The 21,131-nt window shown below is 41.2% G+C and overlaps 1 protein-coding gene across 1 annotated transcript in view; it reads right to left on the reverse strand.

Annotated features, from left to right (window-relative positions):
• Positions 1-2,989: 2,989 nt before the first annotated feature.
• The window catches only part of OPN4 (opsin 4), a 36,995-nt gene continuing 18,853 nt past the window's right edge, over positions 2,990-21,131 (reverse strand). The window contains exons 5-13 of the mRNA XM_074959636.1: positions 20,720-20,923; positions 18,605-18,776; positions 16,595-16,756; positions 12,779-12,886; positions 11,400-11,577; positions 8,341-8,493; positions 6,526-6,594; positions 4,835-4,873; positions 2,990-3,817 (exon numbers count right to left, since the gene is read on the reverse strand). Of these exons, the coding sequence (XP_074815737.1) occupies positions 3,533-3,817; positions 4,835-4,873; positions 6,526-6,594; positions 8,341-8,493; positions 11,400-11,577; positions 12,779-12,886; positions 16,595-16,756; positions 18,605-18,776; positions 20,720-20,923 (1,370 nt within the window). The 3' untranslated portion in view covers positions 2,990-3,532. The remainder of the gene's footprint in view (positions 3,818-4,834; positions 4,874-6,525; positions 6,595-8,340; positions 8,494-11,399; positions 11,578-12,778; positions 12,887-16,594; positions 16,757-18,604; positions 18,777-20,719; positions 20,924-21,131) is intronic.

A 21,131-nucleotide genomic window follows, 5' to 3' on the forward strand; every position in this document is an offset into this window, starting at 1 on the left:
ATCATGATGAATTGTAACAGATTGCATAGTGATTTTGTGCTGTGCATGAATAGAAGAGACCATCAAACACATTTTCACTTGGGACCTAAGCCAGAATTTGAACTCAACTCTTTGGAGGTGCAAAGTCATGCATGAATTAACTCTAACTCATAGCACAACCCACAGATTTCCTTGACAATAGATTGGCCTCAGAATACCTGTTACAGCACAAAAGTCCAAAGGGAAGTGCTTCTGCCTCATTATAGTTCTGTTTTACATCCCAATCTCTGAAACACACACATGCACATGTGTAAAACAACAGGTCCACTTTCCAGTGGAAATCACACTGGGCAGCCAACTTTCACTGAAACACAAATCATCTCGGTCCTAACTCATTTTAATCCAGTTGGTCGTCCACTTTAAGGAAGTATAAAGAGACAGCAAAGCAAAAAGAGTGGCTGCTAAGCCAGGGATAGGGGACAATATAAAGCCACTAAAATTAGATGAAATGTGAACTAATTATTTATTTATTACAAATGCTGGTGGGGATTACAGCATTCTTGACAGGGGAAGATAGATGAAGTTAATTTACTAGTCTATGCCATGAATGATTTCCATAGTTTTGGGAGAGGTGGGGTAGCTGGACTGGATTTCATGGACACAGGACTTTACAGAAGAGACTTGAAATGCTTCACTAATGCTTCACTCTTCACTAATTAATACACACATTTCAATGTCTTTGTAAGCAGACAAGTGCTAAGAGCTGTAGTTTTTTTTTTTATAGATGCAGAATAATCTCTGGTACATGCTGAGAAGAAGGAAATGGAGAACAACATGCTGCAGATTCAGAAGGCTTTCCCAGTCATGGAGGTATTCTTTTAAATATTCTATAAGCAAAGTTTGACCAGAGCAGCAGGCAATGCAGTACAGTTCGGAGTATTATCTCCAAGTATGTTACAGAGGAATAAAATCATAACAAGTGATGAGGATAGTTTTAGTGACACATAGTGTATTCTCATGTCTCTTATTAATACTCAATAGAATGTATATGAGCTTTGAACGTTTTCTTAATAGACTCTGTGCATGATTTCACCATTGCTTTGCACCTAATTTACACCTATAAGAAGTGGGTGCAAAACTCCCACCAGTGTGAGTGGAGCATAATCATTTGGTAGCATTTGACACTTATTTTGTACAAAAGCAAATGGCTACACAAGTGGGAAGGAAGGGGTGTTTAAAATATTTTTTATAGCGTGAATAATAGCTCTTAAAGAACTGTTTATAGTTGATGGGAATTTTCCAACACACCTTTTGTTAAGATACAATATCCTTTTTTCACCTCTTTCCCTGTTCTTTATAACTAACAGTATCTGTTCTATCAATTTAATATCTTTTATGTGCTGTATCTGGGGACAATATCCTGCCCAGGCAAGTTAATGGTGAAGGAGTTATGATAGATCTTTTCCATCTCTAAATTCCTTTTATTTCATTTACATGAAAACATCTTGATTTCTGAATAGTTTATTTCCTCCTGCAGTTTGTTCCCTGCCTGAATTCACAGTCCTATCTGTGATGTCACACTTAGCTACTGCAGAAGTTATGGTCATGTCACAAACACAGGTTATAATTAGAGATGAGCAAAACTCAAAAGGTTTGTTTCAAATCAACATTCCTAGGACCTGGTTTACATTACATTTACATTTACATCCTTTACATTGAGGCCTCTTTACACCACTCTGGAATTACATTTACAGTCACTTTAAGGCCCTTTATGATACCAGATTGGTGTAAAGAGGCATTAAAGTAAATAAAACCCACTTTGTTTTTTCCCACCAACGTGCTCAAAGGGGAATCAGCCCTCACAGATCCAGGCTTGGTGGTGCTCAAAATATAAGTACCATCTCTGCAGAATGCTTTCCCCACCTATCTAAGGGCAAGACTACACTACAAAATGAAGTCGACCTTAGTTAGGTCGACGTATAGCCACTGCAGTAATTACTTTGAGGTTTTTCATGTCCATACTATTCCCCACCTCCCTCCCGCCGTTGGTGGTGTGCGTCCTCAGCTGGAGCCCTGCTGCTGGGGGTTGACAGCCCAAGCTGTGAGCCCTGCATTGGGCTCACAGCTGGAGCCACTACCACCACCACCCGGCCTTGGGGCTGATAGCTAACAGGCAATGTAAGTAATGCAGTGTCTACATTGACCCTTTGTTGCCCTACCTATATCAACTTAAGTGCTATGCCTTTTGTGGAGGTGGAATTATTAAGTCAATGTAGTGGGTGACTTACATCAGTGGGAGCTACATTTTAGTGTTGATGCTCACAGAGTTAGGTCAACATAAGCTGCCTTCTGTCAACGTAACTCTGCAGTGTAGACCAGGCCTAAGTCTTCTCAGAATACTGACTCCATAGATTTCATCTGGATTCTACCCCTTTACCTGATACCCTAAAAAGATCTACAGGGGAAGGCCAGCATAAATTATTACTACAGACAGCTATTTTCCTCCTGTGTGCTGAGACACACACACACACACTCACATGTGTTGAGTAGCCGGGATAGCTACAGTTGAAGGAGGCCCTGACTGTTGCTGTCCAGAAGAGGTAAGAAGCATGGTTAAATGCTGAGGTAATGGGGATTCCATGTTTTGTGGGTGCCTGGGGTAGTGGTGTCAAACCCTCCTTTCCCCTCATAATAGAAAAATCAGAACCAGAATGCACTGAGCTCTAAGTTAATTTTGAAAGAGTTTCTTAATAGAGTACCTTTCTCAGCCAGCAGCAGCTCTTTACCAATAAGACATTTAATTACAGCTTCCTCAGCCTTGAAACATGGTGACTGAAGCTCATTAGCTTCCAGAATCTTTCATATTGTTCTGGAGCAAGTGAGCTGAGCCAGGATTGGACTGGTCACTTAATAACTGACACAGAAGGAAGACAGGAGGGAAGGGGAGCATGGGCCACACTTGAAAATGACTTCCCTTCCTTGAGATAAGGACAATGATCTGAGACCTCAAACTGCTTTTTAAGTGCATTGCTTTTTAACAAAACCATACAAGAGCTTGAGAAAAAGCATGGAACTAAGAAGGGAGTGGAGCACTGATATTGCACTTAAACATGGTCTACTTAGAGAGCTTTAACAAAAATAAGAAACCTTCTCCACCAGGTACTGTACGTTTTCTCAAATACTCTCAACTCTATAATTTACCTTCTAAAAGTGTTTCTTTCTGGTATAGTAACTGTGGCTGAGATCTGGCAATGAACAAAGACCATTATCTGAATCTTAACCCCACAGAATGGAGTCTTATCATGAAGCCTGCATATACTGTAACTGAAGGTGGTGTTCACACAATAGTTGCTAATTCCTGAACAGAGTGAAATCTGAGTGAAAAGTGTAATTTCATGATCTAGATTGTGGAGAAATAATATACTTGTTCTAACACACGAGCTAGAACAGGAAACCAACCACTGGAGAGAGCTCAGATGCTGCTTCAGCGTCTTCTTTTTACCCTTGGCTTATCTCGTGTTGGGTCACTGTAGGAATGGTGGCTTTCCGTGGATCAGAGCAATTTTGGAAGGTCTTCTGCGCTCAGTTGATCTGTGGTTTCTCCTAAGATACTGGCTAAAGCAACACCCTGGTACAGTCTGTCTGGTTGGCTACTGTAGTCCTTATCCTGGCTGTGGCTACTATTCTTAAGGAACCTGAAGTCAGAGCTGTATTCAGAAGGCTGTTCCATTCCCTGGACGTTGCTGTATGTTATTATAATGCTGGGTATCTGGGCTGCAGACGGTCTAGAGTGAGAGTCTCCTTTTCGTAGTCCAGTGCCATTCAGGCCCTCACCTGTCTTAAGCATGCAAGGATTTAAGAGAAATGTAAAACACAGTTGTCTGCAAGATGATCAGATTGCAACAGTCCACTAAAGGGGAAAGTGACAAACATTTGGACAAGCACTCTGACAATCACCACTGCTAAACCAAAACAGATCTTATAGGAATGGGAAAGAATTTGACCTAGAAACTTTTTTGATGTATCCCAGGAGTGACTTCTGAAAAATATCTTACTAAACAAACTAATATACCAAAGCACAGCGCTTACATTCCTTAACACTTTGATACTTCAGGCACACTCCCCAGTACTCTGATGAAGGTTTGGGTTAATAATAGCACATGCCTCTGTGAACAATAGTGCAAGGAAGCCAGCGTAAGGATCTGGTAAAGCTAGAAGTACACATGAATTCCAGAAAATAGATGGTTACTTCCCTCCAAAAATCTAATCAAATCAGATGGCAATTGATGAGGCATTATCAGGGTTAGAGATGATAAAAGATAGACCAAAGTGAACCACAGCATGGAGGCCTTGAAATGAGACACCAAATAGTGAAGTAAACAGTGAAGTAAGAGAGGAAAGAGTGGAAAGGTGAATAGAATTAATTCAGCAATGGAAAATACTGGATGATACTAGTGAAGGACCAAGAAAAGGAGTGTGTTGGAATGATATCTTCATAAAGCTGTAGAGAGAATAGTAAAGCTTACTACTAACTATGAAAAGACCTATTTCAGGCACGTGTGTTAGCATTCACAGTGCAGTCTAAAGATAACACAGATTCACACTTAAATGCTGATTTCTGCCAATAATTCTTCTCTCTTTTTTTTTTTCATCTAGCTGGATTTAGGGCAGATGGATTAGAGATAATCCACTCATGGGATGTGTTAAAAAATTATCGCTGTGCCACAGCATCATCATCAGATAAGAATACGTTAGTATGGGATTGCTCAAAAGGGTGGTGCTCTCCCAAGTTATAAAAGTATATAAAAAAATCACACACAAACCCCCCTCCCCCCCCGCCCCGAAAAACACTTACTTGGATTTCCTCAAGGCTATAGGTTATAGATGGCAGGGCCTGCACAAAGAGTAACAAAAGGTTAACAGCTTTCTTTTCGATAGCAATATTCAGTGACTGTGGAATATTGACTTTTTGTAGGAAGAAACACCTTACTCCAAAGCAAATCCTCTACAAAACAAGAGTCAGGAAATATTTTTTTCTTTCTTAATGGGGGTTGGAAAGGAAGTGTCTGTTATTAAAGAAAAAGACACAACAGGACTACTATGCCCTTATCTTAAATGCATGAAAGTAAATAAATCTCTTGCATACCATTTCCTTTCTCCAGCATGATCCATCTTGGATAGGAAAAAAGATAAGCACCTGATGTTTCAAAACTGCCCTTGCAAAACCTGTCATAGTATGCTACAATTATGACCCCAAATACAGCATTAACTGTTGTAGGATATGATTTTTTTTCAGTTTTTGCTTAAATAATCTAAGAGGCAAGCAAAGATATATTTTCTATAACATTTTCTAGGATTTTTATGAGTTGAGGATCCTCCTTCTGTTTTCCTTTGCACTCTTGCTGACACTTTATGGCTCGGACAGCAGTAAGGGCACAGTCAAGTTTTAGAGTCATGATTTCCACTTAAAAGTTCATCAGGAGAACTCTTTTCTTCCTCATTCATCTTACTTGTTTCAAGATATAATTAAGGCTTATATAGTATACTTTATCTTCAATTGATAGTCCAACAGCAATCCTGTTTAACATTTAATTAACAAACTATTTTACAATTAGCTTAGTTGTTTAGTATTTTAGACTAAGTTATTTGGAGCAGGAACCTCTCATCTTGCTACAATATGTGTTCATACAGAACCTAGCACAAAGGGCTTCTAAGCACTAGTGAGGAGCCCAGTGGGGTCCATTACTTCTACTATATACCCCTGACTAAATTGGGGGGGGCACCCTGTGGGTGCTGGGGTGTGGCCCAGGGGCACCACAGGTGCTGGGGGGGCAGCGGCGCGCAGCCTGGCCAGGATCCCCACTGGTGCTGGGGGTGGTGGGCAGCAGTGCACGGCCCAGGTTCCTGTGGTGCTGGGGTGGGCAGGGCTGGCAGGCTCCCTACCTGGCTCCGCTCCTCCCTGGGAGTGGGGACATCCTCCTCACTCAGCTCCTAGGCAGCTCTGCGTGTTGCCTCCGCCCAGAGCACCGGCTTCACAGGTCCCACTGGCCAGGAACCGCGGCCAGTGGGAGCTGCAGAGGCGGTGCCTGCAGGTGGAAGCAGTGTGCAGAGCTGCCTGGCCATGCCTCCGCCTAGGAGCTGAGTAAGGGGGATGTTGCTGCTTCCAGGGAGCCCTCTGAGGTAAGCGCAGCACAGATTCTGCCTCACCCTGTCCCAGGCCCTAACCCCCTTCCCCCTCCCACACCCAAACTCCTGCTGTTGCTGGGGGAAGGGAGAGCAGTGGCCCGAGTCTGCTCCAGCATTGGTCGGTGCGACTGCTGCAGGGGCTACCTGAGCTGCCCCCGGGCCAGGCGCACCAGCCACTGCAGAAGTCACGGAAAGTCATGGAATCTGTGACTGCTGTGACAAACTCACATCCTTACTTATGATCATATCTTGCACAGTCAACAGTGGGGGGCAGAGCTTAGTCTGTGTTCAGAGATTAGAAAAAAATCACTGCTTTCTTTCCTCAATTCAACTCCTGACAAATACTAAAATAATACTTACAACAAGAGAGGAACTGCACTCTCTGACATTCAGCTCCACCATGGAAATGTCATCGGCATCTTCAGAAGTCTAAAAGATAAATGAGAAAAAAAGCCCATACATGACACACAGGCATGTCACAATATTCTACACCAAGTGGCATGTGAAATAAAAGAAGGGGGAATGGCGGGGGAGGAAACCGGAGGATTGAAATATAGTGAACTACAAAGGTCAGTGTTATTTTGTATTTCTAGCCACCATCTCAGTTAATTAGTTACAGTATATGACTACAGAGCATAAAAAAGTGTGTTCATGATAAGTAATTTAGACACTGCAGAACACATGATGAATAAGCAACAAATGACAGTTTAAAAACAAAAATACAAGACGTTCAGAAGCAAAGAACAAACATCCTGCCTCCTCTGCCCCTTGCAAATGTAACAAAGACAACTGGAAAATGAACCAGTGCTGAAAATAGAAAGCTGAGGACCTTTTACAACCTCAAGGTCATTACTCATCACATTCATATCACTGCAAGCTGTAAAGTGTTTTAACCACATAAAGTTAACCCTCAGGGTTATTTTCCCCCACTATGTAGGAACCCTCATTACTGAAATCAAGATGATATTCAATAAAGATAAGTGCAAAGTACTATACTTAGAAAGGAAAAAATCGAATGCACAACTACAAACTGAGGAATAACTTTCTAGGTTGCAGTAGTGCTGAAAAGAACGGGGGGTTATAGTGAATCACAAATGGAATATGAGTCAACAATGTGATGCAGTTGCAAAAAAGGCTATCATCATTCTGGGGTATATTACAGGAGTGTCATAGGCAAGACACAGGAGGTAATTGTCCTGCTCTACTCGGCAATGGTCAGGCCTCAGCTGGAGTATTGTGTCCATTTCTGGGTGCCACATTGCAGGAACGATCTGGCCAAACTGGAGAGTCCGGAGGAGAGCAACAAAAATGATAAAAGGTTTAGAAAACTTCCCCTATGAAGAAAGGTTAAAAAATCTGGGCATGTTTAATCTTGAGAAAAGAATGAGGGGAGACCTAATAATAATCTTCAAATATGTTAAGGTCTGTTATAAAGAGGATGGGGATCAATTGTTTTTCATGTCCACTAAAGGTAGGACAGGAAGTAAGGGGCTTTATCTTCAGCAAGGGAGGTTTAGGTTAAATATTAGGAAAAACTAACTATAAGAATAATTAAGATCTGGAATAGGCTTCCAAGTAGAGGTGCCAACTTTGTGATTTCCCCGGGGGTGCTGGACCGCCACTTGGCCCCAGGCCTCGCCCCCACTCTACACCTTCCCCCAAGCTCCCACCCACACGCCGCCTCTTACTGCACCCATTCTGCTCTCCCTCTTCCCACCCCATTCTACCCCTTTCCCCCTCTTCCTGCCCCTGCTCCTTCCCCTCTCCCCCAATGCCTCCTGTACACCCCTGAACAGCTGATCGCAGCAGGTGGAAGGCGCTGGGAGGGAGGAGGAGGAGCTGATCCGTGGGGCTGCTGGTGGGTGCTGAGCACCCACTATTTTTTTCCTGTGGGTGCTCCCTCCCCAGAGCATCCCACGGTGTTAGTACCTATGCTTCCAAGGGAAGTTGTGGCATCTCCATCATTGGACGTTTAAGAACAGGTTAGACAAATACTTGTGAGGGATGGTCCAGGTTTACCAGGTCCTGCCTCAGTGCAGGGGGCTGGACTTGATCATTTCTTGAGGTTCCTTCCAGCCCTACCTTTCTATGACTCTATTCTAATTATGAAAAAATGTGCAGATTTGTTAACTCATTGGTTGTTTGAGGGCTTGGATGGTGCACAGCATTTATTACCTTCTCAAAAATCCCAGAATCATGGCTTTTCGGTTTAGATTTGGCTTTTGTGTCACTGATTTCAACAGTGTATTTGCCAATTTCATAGGAAAGCTGTTTACTGACTGGTCTGGAGATCACACTAACGACATCAGCTTCTGTATCAGTGCAGCCCTGCAATGAATACATTGGAAACAAGCACTTTAAGTTGCCTTTGGGTTCAGTTACTCTGGCCAATAACATGAAGTTACATTTTACATGGACATGGTTCATAAAGGGGAAAGACTGTAAGAAAGATATTTCAAAGAAGATAGCTGATTCTACACAACATCATACACCCAAAAAGTTTTAGATTAGTGCAAACAACACTGTAAAGGTTGGAAAGCCTAAAACTTGGTCTACATATTTTTCTAGGGCTGATTGAAAAATTTTGATCAAGTTTTCCTATCAGTTTTTTTGAAACTTCCATGGTGTGGGAGTGGAGAAATGTAGTCCAGCCAGGAAGCAGCACCCTCTGGGAAGAATGGGGACATGAGGGACGCAGAATTACAACTCCCATGAGGCATCACAGCAGCTCAAGTGGAAGCAGAGATTAAGGTCAATCAAAATGTTTTGACATTTCAGTACTGGAAAATGTTTTGGAGTTTTTCATTCACTGAAAAGATTTGATTTTTTTTAAAAAATGTCAAAATATCAGAATTTCCTACGAGACAGAAATTCGTGTTTTCTATCCGCTCTAATTGTTCCTTATATTGGGAGAGCGAGAGAGCACAAGAGAGAGTGTAAAACAAAGAAAGAAAAGTGTGTATAGCAAGCATTCATAAGCAATGAGTAGCCCTACAACAACAAACCAAATATTAATAAAGGGTAACACTAGTTAGGACACAGATTTCACTCCCAAACTCAAGGAAGTTGTTATAAGCAATTGTCAAAAAATATGTTTTAAAATACCTTGACAATGTCCTTTTAAATTGGTACATGTTAGAATAAAAAAGAGTAGACACATAAGAGACCTTTTCATGGGGCCACTGTTCAAAATTGCATAAAAACCTTGATATAAGTTTTTATCAAAAGGATACAGACTCATCTAGAGGAAGGTCAGCCCTGTAATGATTCTGTTGACTTCAACAGAATTTGCATCTGCTTCCGACGGGGCTGAACTTGCTTCAATGCCTTTTTGGATCTGTCACCAGTTTTGTTCTGTTTTCACCCTAATGGTGAAACATCACACATTCTATAGTTCACATTTTACATGTACAATGGATTTAATTATCACCACCTGCATTGGATCAGTTGGCTATAAAATGAGTTACAGTTCTGTTTTGTAAAGCCAGTCTCTTCTTGTACTGCTGTACTTGGCCACTTTCTACTGCAAAGATCTGTTTGGAAATTATTTTCCTTGAGATTTTTCAAAGGCATGAAAAAAAATTGCACTCTTTTGAGTGCAACTAAGTTGTAGATAGAGAATTTAACTGCTTGTGGGGGTGCTAAATTAGAGCCAGTTATAACTTGACTGACCAACCTTGGCACAAAATATGTCTTTGCTCTGCCTTTTTGTATTGTACATGTCTAGGGAAAGGAAACTCCTGGTTTCATGGAATTGCATGTGATGATCAAGCATATTAATCAAGGAAAAACTTGTCAAAAACAACATTTAGCCAAATTCTGTCTTAAAGTCATACCCTGCTTTCCCCTTGAACTTCAGTATTTAGAGAAGGGTATGTGTGACAAACTTCAACTTCCTACTAAATTAGTGATGAGTCAGAATTCCTAATGAAATCGGGGTGTGATGTGTTCAACTTAACAATTTAAAGGACACAGCGGGGGGGGGGGGGGGAAATAACATTTCTGTTTGACAGGTTTAATTTTGTATCTACTGTAGTTCCAAAGCAGACCTAAGGTTACTGATGCCTGATAGAAGTTAGCTAGGAAAAAAATTCAACTTTTTAACATTTATATACTTTGAGAATTTGACAGCAGTTTGTCAGTTTCACTATTTTCCCTGTGTAGCCAGGCTTCAATCTACATGACTGCAAGTGTCTGATTGGGCAAATCCGGTTGCAGAATGAGGGCCTTAGATGTCTCCCTTGCTGAAAAACCCTTATATCAGCAGGGTAGTAGAGAAGGGGAGAGGGAGAGCGTACTAATAGTTTTGAAGGATTATTTCTTTTTTAAAAATTCAAGATACATCATTTAAAAGGTGTTTTGTCAGAAACTGTTAGTGAGTTTCAAAACATTCAAGTTGAACAATGTCTTTTAGCCTGATGGGTTTAATTTTGATTGGCTTGATAAGTCAGAAGTATAACATTAAAAAAAAGTTGGAAAAAATCACAGTTAAAAGTAACTGTCAGAATTCAGAGCTTGACTACATCAACTGAAAGGATATTAACTTGAAAACATGAACACTCACATAGAACATAATGGCATTTTTCCATTTTAGGAATCATATAAAAATGGTTGAAAATAGAACACTAATGTGCCATTAATAACCTAGAAAGAGATGTGGACTCCAGAAATCTGACCTGCTTCCAGCTACCGTGCAGAAACAACATTTTGCAATACTTAGTTTGGCAGCAGCAGCAAGCTTTTGAGATCTTCTGGAAAAATAGTTCTGTGATGGATTTTGTTGATCTGTCTAAATCTGCCAAATAATCTGTTTCTAAATGCAGCCCATTTCACATTCAGAAAGCGCATTGGCTCTTTCTTTACAACCTTGCCTCCCTCCAAGCACTACTTGGGGACTGCAATTTCACTTTTAAGTATCCAAGTTCCAGATCTCTGGTCATTGAAGCACCACACACTAAGTCCCATTCACTTTTTGTCTTCTAATTAGTGCATCTGTCCATTCTCCCATGAGTGACACAAACCTGTAAGAACATCAATGTTATTTGCATCCTGCTTTTAAACTTTATCTTCCTTTTTTAAATTCTGCTTTACCCCCAATTAACCCCCTCAGAGAGCCTCTGTACCTAGCACCACAATGCATCTTTCCACTAATCTACCTACCACTTCGAAGGATGCTGTATGAAAATTATTTACTTGCTTTTTCAAAATAAACATATCTGAAGGGTTTTCCTTACTGATTCACTGTCTGAGAGAGAGGATATCCGTCTCTTTCCTTTCTGCAGTTCACTTATCTCAGACTGGCTGGTAATAGTGAATCGTCTGGTTGAGAGATACCTGCTGCAAGACCTGGAGTCTTTACGAGAAACTCTTAGCAGGCGTCGAAGGCACGGCACATACTTTGCAATGGCCATTCTAGTGGATACAAAATAGAACCAACCAGTCAATTCCCTCTGCCTAAATAAAACTGCCAGCACAAAAAGCCACTCACCATAAACATGAAATTCATTCAGACAGACACATGCTGCAGAGACTGAAAAGTTTCCCAGATTTCAGATACTGCTTTGTGTGCAACTTCTCTTCAAGACAATTTTAAAGAAACAAGACATGAGTGATTTACAGCATTCTGTTGAGTCAGAATTTACTACTGACATTGCTGGGCGGGGAGAAGAATATTAAAATGTAATTTTTTCACTGAAACCAGCTATTAAAATGTTTTATCTGCTTAAAGACGAACTGGGATAAAAATAAAGCTTCTGGCCCTTTAAACTGAACTATGCAGAATTACCACATAGAGAATTATTTTAATCTCTCCTTAAGCAGCTATTCTAACTTCCTCCTGGGCATCTGCTCACTTAGTATCGGTGTGGTGGTATAAACTCTAAAGCAAACTGTTCTTTCTAGATGAGGGGTAAGGGATCATTTTTACTACACTGCTCTTTTCCCCACCCCAGAATCCCCAGAGTCCCCAGAATGCTTTTGAAAGGGGAGAAGCAATATTGCATGGCTTAGCTGTGCTTGTTCACATCACATGTCCCTCATCTGAACTTGAACTGGGGTTGACCTGGATGTTACAACTAAAAAACAATTATTAGATGACTGAACAATGGAAGTGCGAAGGAGGAATGGGAAGCCCACAACACATGAAAGAAATGGAGCCATTTACCAAACTCCAACTCTCATTGGTCTGGGTAACTTGGCAAACTGCTATTTGCAACATTGACAAATGGGTACATCTCCCAAGGAAATATTTCAAAGCAAAAGACCATAAAACTTGTTTTTAGCCAGGAAAGGTCTCTACCCTTTATCAGATGATCAATGAGTACAGCTATCACCCTTCCATAAATGTCTCTAGCTCCCATCTGCACGGTAATTTGTTCTGAGTACAACTCCACTGACATTTATAGGGCATTTAGAACTGCTTTTTCTGTTTTCTTTTTTGGCTTCATGCACACTTGCAGAGGTAAAAAAACCCAGCATAAAGGTAAAACAAGCAGATGAAGCACAGCTCAGGCACTAGCATACAACGGGATTTCAATGAATCCGAGAAAGTTGTATCAGAGATAGATTTGGTTTTCTTTGCTATGTTATTTGTGTTTGAAGAGAGCAACCTTACCTGTATTTGGGATGAGTTATGGCATAAATGATGGGGTTGTGAATGGCAGAAGCTTTGGCAATCACAGCTGGTACGGTGTTCATAAAGGGTGTCAGGAGATGGGAATACCTAAAGAAATGCAAAGTGATTATTTTTTACTGCATAGTCAGCACACAGTAAAGAACAAAAATTAGTTACAGAGTGCAGGGACTGCTTTTTACTGCTGCCACTCTCCCTCCCTTCCTCTTCTCCCAGGAGGGTAGGATGAAATAAGAGGGGCAAGGAGCAGGACCAACATACCGTCAAGGAACATTCTTTTTCAACCTAGCGCATGGGACAGATTTCATACCCATTTTATTCAAGGATCATGCCAGACTGTGCTTCAGAGAGGCACAATCTCTTTGGTGCTCCTCTTTACAAGTGCTGCTGTGTACCATATTCTACTCATGGTTGTGGCTTAAGCAGGCCACAAGCTAATCCCAGATTGTTTACAGTAGGGTAAAGACCATGGGACAAGTTCAGCCTTTAATAAGCAAGTGCTGTTCCTTTGGAGTCTATGAGCTAAATTCATTAGTGACCCAAATGGTGGTGTAAGTTGGTCAGAAAAGAGCTGTAAGGGCTAAAGTAGCATAACCTGCACTGATATGGCATTTAACAGGTGTGCTGAATAAGGGACTAGGGTGTTGCATGAAAAGCAGCTAACACAAGAGTACCTGATAAATCAGCTTCCCACCTACACTTTGACTTTACCTGCCGAAAGCTGGGAACCAAAGTCAAAGAATCCTCATGCAGTGGAGGGTGGTTTTATGTTTTATTGAGAGTTTGCAGGATCTTCATCCCCTGACATGTATGTTTAGAGGAGATGGTGGAAGTTCTGACTGTGGTGCTGCTAGTTGGTACCACCCCTTTAACTGACCAGGTCAGGCCCTGTTCAGGTTGTCTTGATAAAAATAAAGTCAGTAGTGGAACCTACACTTAAATATCAGTAAAATTGCAGGGTCAACTTGGATCAACTAGACCCTGAGTGGGTCTTTCCTTCATCAGTGGGAATAGCAGCACACTTTGTAGAATCATTTCCCTCTCTCCCAGGGAAAGTTGCCTGTGGCTTTATGTTGTGCCCCAATGCTTTGCTGCACCAAGAAGGAACAGGGCTGCAGACTAAGGAGGCAGCTCATCATCCTTGGAATGGAGTTTTCCATCACATTCAGCCAACGGAGAAGTGTGTGTTATGTGACCAAATGGAAATGGGTCCCCAGCAGATAATATTGGAGTGTCTTCATGGGGCAGCTGACTGCAGGCATTCCTACCAGCACTAACCTAAGACTCACTTCTGGTGATAGTTTCCAGAGCACAGTGTGTTCTTTTTCCTGCAGTTCTTGAGACAGGGTGGCCCCTACCCCTGCTCCTAGGACATTGATCTGGAGGATGAATTCCTTGGAGAACATAGTACTTGCTGGCGACACAGGATGTCCTGGAATGCTGTCTCCCATTTTAAGATCGTAGTAACCTTTCAGGGGACGGATGCTTTAGTAAGATTAGTCAATAGTGCATTCAGTGAGGTAAACGGTGACACAAACTTTCTGTCATTGCTGGCCAGACACAGGAAAAACAACACCTGTATCATGGTGGCTGGAGTGCAACAGTCCTACTGAGCCTGTATCATGTTAGCTAAATCTTCCACTCCCACAGCATGTACTGTAGTTATTAGGTTTCATTCTTTGCTATTGTACATTTTGTTAATCTATCAGACCAGCCACCCTCAATGACTGCAAGACTGTAGCCACAGTTTCTAGGTCTGTCTTCTAATCTATGCTGTATGTGACAATGCTGTCAAGGTAAAGTCAACATAAGGCATTGGGACTTGGTCTATTAATCCCTGAGAAGCCACAGTGGCTCCCAAGGGGAACAAAAATGTATAGCCCCAAACTGAAAAGGTTGACGGAGAGGACAAAGGCAGTTTTCTGCTTCCTAGTGTCTGCAGTAACTCCTGCCTCAGCTCTCATAAACTCTATCACAGTCAGTTTTATCCTGTATTGGTTGTTAAGTTTCAGATGCACATTTCTCATCAGATGACTGGAAAATTATAAGAGGCAGTGGTGGGTTAGTACAAGTGTCATAAATATAAAGGGAAGGATAACAACCTTTATGTATGCAGTAACATAAATCCCTCCTGGCCAGAGGTACAGAATCCCTTACTTTTAAGGGGTTAATCAGTTCAATTAACCTGATTGGCACCTGACCAGAAGGACCAATGGGGAAAGAAGATACTTTCAAATCTGGGGAGGGGAGAACGTTTTGGTTTGTGCTCTTTTGTTGTGTGCGACCAAACAGGAAAAAGCATCTCCTAAAAAGATACATCTAAAATTACAGAAATTGTAAGTAATAGCAAGGAAATGCGTTAGATTATCTTTTGTTTTAGCTTGTGAATTTTCCCTATGCTAAGAGGTAATTTTATTCCTGTTTTGTAACTGGGAAGCAAAGTCAGAGAGGATCCTCTGGGTTTTAAATCTTTTTATTTACCCTGTAAAGTTATCTTCCATCCTGATTTTGTAGATGTGATTCTTTTACTTTTTTTTAATAAAATTCTTCTTTTAAGAACCTGATTGATTTCCAGTGTCCTAAAAACCAGGGATTTGGTCTGTGCTCACTTTATTAACCTATTGGTTGATATATTATTCTCAAGCCTCCCCAGGAAAGGGGGTGAAGGGGCTTGGGGAGATATTTTGCAGGGGATAGGGCTTCAAGTGGCCCCTCTCTGAATGTTTGTTTAAATCATTTGGTGGTGGCAGCAATACCGTCCAAGGACGAGGAATGGAATTTGTGCCTTGGGGAAGTTTTTAACCTAAGCTGGTGGAATATAAGTTTGGGGGGTCTTTCATGTGGGTCCCCACATCTGTACCCCAGAGTTCAGAGTGGGGAGGGAACCCTGCCAGCAAGTATTAATCTATTAATTTTTAATTAATAATCATTAATTTTAATTTATTTTATTTTGCACTTGTATAGGGTCTTTGACCTGAGGACATCAAAGTGCTTTAAGATATTAAATCTATTTAGAAGTAGGTAGATGGAGGACAGGGTGGTTAAGTGACTTGTTCAGTGTCACACATTAAATCAGGGGCAGAGCCTGAACAGAACCCAGGAAGGAGTCTGACTGCTTATCCCTTGCTCTTAACCAGTCCATATTAATGGATACTTTTTTTAATGGACATTATGTCTTTATTGAAAATGATTGTATAAAATGCTGACAGTTAAATAGGAGGTAAAAATGCAACATACTCCAGGATTTTTTGAAATATATTTAAGGTTAGGTCATCCATTGTTACTTTTCAGTGCAGCACCAAAAGAACTAAAGCCAGTTATGCCAGTTATAGGGCCTGATATTGAGCTCACTTACAGTGTTGTAATTGAGGGGTAATTCCACTGCAGCCAATGGATTTATTGCATCAGACTAGTGTAAGTGAGTGGATAATCAGGCCCAGAGAAAATAAATCAAAACAAGTTACGAATCTGTTTTGCAACCTGGAATAGCCATATGGTCATGTTCAAATATTTTAGCATTGTGAAACTTTATTTTAGAATTAATTTAGCATGATTTCATGTATTGCCAATAATTAGCTTTTCTGTGCTGAAAAATCAAACTGAGAAAAATTACAACCAGCATGTGCTCCGTTTACCAAATGTGTAACAAAGGATTACTCCTGAATATGTGAAGGTTTCCCATTTCCATTGTTGAGCATTAAAGTTGACAACTACTTGGCCTTTCATAATTAGCTTCTTTTACAATTTCACACCTTCTGGGCTCACTGATTTTTTTCTTGCTAATATATTCATAATTACCCAGCAAAAGCCACCAGAGCTACAATAGAATATGGTGACCAGGAAATGATGTAAAGTAAGATGACAATCAAGGCAATTTTGGCCATTTTCCATTCATTCTTCATCTTCTGATACTGTCTCTGGGATACTTTATTAGCATCAGAACCAATGTTCTGAACAGCCCTAAGGGAAATAAACCATAATTACAATGCAAAATATATGGGAGAAATTGAGCAAACAACTTAACAAAATAGAACAAAGGACTGGTCTTTAACTAGATCATGCCAACCCTCTCCAGCCCCTCTCCCCCAAGGTAATATACTATGATGTATGTAGATTATGTGTAATTGCTTTTCCACAGTAGAGGCCCTCTCCCGCTCACAATAATCAGGGGCAAAACAACCATTGACTTCAGCAGGAGCAGGATGGAGGGCTATGTGAGGAATATGTTTCCAAAATAAGGCTTCAGATTATTCAGGTACCCAGATTAATCTGCATGATACCTCTAATTGTGGAAGGAGAAAATTATTTATTTACTTCTTAGGGCCAGATTTTGGCACCCTTACTCACGCTGTTACGTGAGTAGATACATTGAAATCAATGGGGTTGAACATGTAGTAAGGTACTGCTCACCAAGCGTTAATATGGCAGAATCGGGCCCTGGTTTGATACTCCAGTAGTTCTGATTTCACATATTCCTGATGCAAATTGTTGCACTTCGTTTAACACAAGGGTTCTCAACCTTTTTTCTTTGGGAGGCCCTCCCAACATGCTATAAAAACTCCACAGCTTGTGGGAGGGCTCTCTGGCTTCAGATGTTGGGTGGGGGGTTCAAGACTGCTGGGGAGGGGCTTGGGAGCCCCACGGGATGGAGGGCTTAAGGGTTTTGGCTCAAAGGGCAGGGGACTTGGGGCTTCTGCCCCTTGGGGTGGGTGGTGGCTTGGGGCTTAAGCCCCGTGGGGTGGCTTCTGCCGGGGCTTCAGCCTCACGGGGTGCCAGGTCTCAGGGCTTCAGCCCCACTGCTTCAGACCTGGGGGGCACCAGGGCTTGGCACTTCAGCCCTCCAAGTGGCTTCTGCTGGGGTTTGAGGCACCCGGGCTTGGGGCTTCAGCCGAAAGGAGCAGCTTCTGCTGGTGCTCAGGGCTTGGGCAGCTTCTGCCAGGGTTAAGGGTGCTGGAGCTCAGGGCTTCAGCCATGTGGGGTGTCTGGGATCAGGGCTTCTGTCCCCCAGAGTGCTGGGGCTCGGGACTCCAAGCATTGGGTATCGGGGCTCAGGGCTCTGAGCAGCCCTGCTTGGCAGATCCCCTGAAATGGCCTGCGAACCCCCGGTTGAGAATCGCTGGTTTAACACATTACATCTTGCATCACTGCACCTTTTTTAACAAAGAGTTCATAACCAACTTCCACTTGTTCACTTGTAGACCGATGACATTTTGCAGGGGAGTCCTTTCAGAGTCCTTCTGTTGACCCATATGCAAGGGAAATTCCCTACTGGATATCCCTGTCTGTTTCAAGGCCACTTTGTGCCATGTACACATGGCATAACTGGCTGAAGCAAACCAAAGAAGCTGGCATTGAATATGCCTGTGTGCTGAACAATCACTTAGCTTTATTAGGCCTCTCTGAAGTTCCTCACACTTTATCTAGACTTGACTAACCTAAATAGTTTTGTATCATCTGCTAGATTTCCCACCTTTCTATTCACACCTTTTCCCAAATCATTAGTAAATGTATTAAACAATGCGGGCTAAGTACCAAACCTTGAGACCACCCTGCTCCACACACATTTAACATTTTTGCCATGTTGAAAATTCACTGTCTGTTCCTATTCTGTTTTGTCTCTTACCCATTTCCATTAAAGGAAAAAACTTGTTAAAATAGAGTTGCAAGTTTTATATATATATATATATAGCCTTTTATATAGAGAGAGCCTTTGTTTTTATGGGGTTTATATAACAATATATATAAACCCATAAAAACAAAGGCTCTCCCCCAAGCAAGGAATGAAAACCTAGACTATTGACAACTCACTCATTGGCATTCTTGATAGCCTTGAAGATAAAGACATAACTGTATATGATGGCAATCAGAGGAATGAAGAAGACAAAGCAGAAGAGGAGCATTGTATAGGCACGGACTGATGGGGTAAAGGTAACGTAGTCCCAGGAACAGGAAGTCAACAAACCCTCAGGAACATAAGCACCTAGGAAGAGAGAAAGAAAAAAACACATGAGCCATGAAAAGATTTTTATTGGGCATTATGTGGAGGAACAAGTGGAAAAAGAATTCAGCATATCCCTGGGATTTGAAAAAGATCAAACCTGGCTCTGTTGGTAGAGAGAAGATGGTTAATAAGGGCACCTGTTTCTTGTTTTAAAGCACTTCTTACCATTACTGATTCCACTGCTTTATAGGCTCTTAGAATTTAATAGATCTAATGAATCAATCTTTAGACTAATAAAATAATGATTCTTTTTCATTCCAGACTTCAGACCTGATCCAAAGCCCACTTTAGTCAATGGGACTCATTCCATTAACTTCACTGGGCTTTGGATCAGACCCATGTTTCTAAAATCATTAAAATGTCTCAATTTTTCTCTTAAATTATCACCTCTCTTGCTTGGGAGTGAAACGAAACTGACTATGCTAACCTCTGCTCTTTTAAATTGTGCAGACAACAGAAGTTTACTGTGCAATTCCAATTAATTTTGCCATGAAATAAATGTAAAAAACATATGCACATTCCTACCTGAAATAAGAAATATTCTCCTTAGAGAAACTGTGTCAGACAGTTAAAGAATAAAGCAAATTCAACACCAAACTATTTTTAATCATTAATTTAATTGCCAGCAATTTTAATGCTAACTTCTGTGGAACCTGGTCTAGAAAATATTGCACCAGGTGCTATGCTCAGATATGTCTCATTATTGTATGAGACTCAGTCTGATGGATACTATTAGAATCTAATTATAAGACAGCAGTTATAATACCCTTCAAGTAATTATTCTGCCTCATCACATTAAGGTTCTCTCATCTAAGAGTATTTGTCATATTACTCTCTGGAAATTCTCTCATTAAGCTAAAAGCCATAATGTTAAACAGCTGGAATTTACCAGCTATGCATGCTACACATTTGGGGGGAGAAAAAAATGAATAACAAAAATAACTCAATAATGTCTGACCCTGCTGCAACAGCCTGGTAGGCAAGTGAGAAAGTGCTACTTTCTCACCTCAATTTAACCCTACCTTGCCCCACCAATGGGGACCAGGCCTGCTCCAGGGGTGGGTAATGTTGGCGCTTAGGCGATTAACTGGTAGGTTCAAGTTCATCCTACTGTAGGTTAATGCTGACTGTAAATTGGTGGCCTGAGTGAAACAAGTTAATGGTATTAGTCTAGTTTCTAACAGAGAAACAGAAATAGTGCTATCTCAGCCAACAGTAAGGGCCAAATTTTCAATTTGTCAAGATGTGAAATACGAACACATACCAATTTACACGCACAAAATGAACATGTGCAAGCAAATCAGCTACCTAATTACTACTACCTGTCATCCTTTGTTAAGATGTCAAGGGCTAAATGGGCATAGAGAGTAAACAACACTATTACCTCTAGAATTGGTCCCTGCTAATCGGGTTGAGGCACATTGTAGGGGTGTGGAAAATTGCACTCTTGCTGCCCATACTGTACCGCTTTAAGGTATAAATAGAGGAATTCAGGTTCCACAGGCTGTCATTCTGAGCACTGAAAATCATTTTGAAAACTTAAAAACTGTGCCCATCGGTCCCCTTTACTTTTTATTGTTCAACTCTGCTTGATTGCAGAAGGTTATGCACTATTAGGGAAGCCTGTTTTGCATTATTTTTTGGCCTTTATTTTATATGTTTTTTATACAGCATGCTAATGAGATTCCCTGCAAAAGTGACAAAGTAAGATAATTAAATGGGATATGTGCACTGCAATCTTTTCTGCTGATGAAATTGCTTAAGACTCATTAGCTATATGCAGTCTCCTTCACAGTGATTTCTTCAAACTTCATCCTAATATGTAAATTCTGTTTATTCATCCTTGTGTCTAATAGACCATTCTTTAATCCCCCCATTTTCTCCTGGTATCAGAAAATAGACTTGAATTCTATCTCACTTACTCCATCCAAAGAAGGGTGGGAGGCTCCAAGCCAAAGAGTACAGCCAGACTCCTAGAAGGATTATCAAAGCCTTCTTCTTGGACATCACCACAATGGAGGCCAGTGGTCGTGTGATCACAAAATATCTGTCCAGTGCGATTGCCATCAATGTGATCATGGATGTAATGCCAAAAAGGGCTCCACAGAAGGCATACAGTTCACAGCCTTTCAATGGAGAGTACAATAGGGTTAACCAACAGTTTTAACCATCCATGCTGGTTATACGAGTATTCCTGGAAGACCACTTATCCTGTGGCCTTAGGCTAGTAACACATTACCTAATTACTTTCAGAACTCTTAAAGCAACAGGAAGTTCACTTTTCCAGCAGCAATATACTTTCCAACTGTGGGCTGGCCTTGCTAATTATATTAT

This window comes from Natator depressus, chromosome 7, assembly GCF_965152275.1.
Source record: "Natator depressus isolate rNatDep1 chromosome 7, rNatDep2.hap1, whole genome shotgun sequence".
In the NCBI taxonomy this organism is placed as follows: domain Eukaryota; kingdom Metazoa; phylum Chordata; order Testudines; family Cheloniidae; genus Natator; species Natator depressus.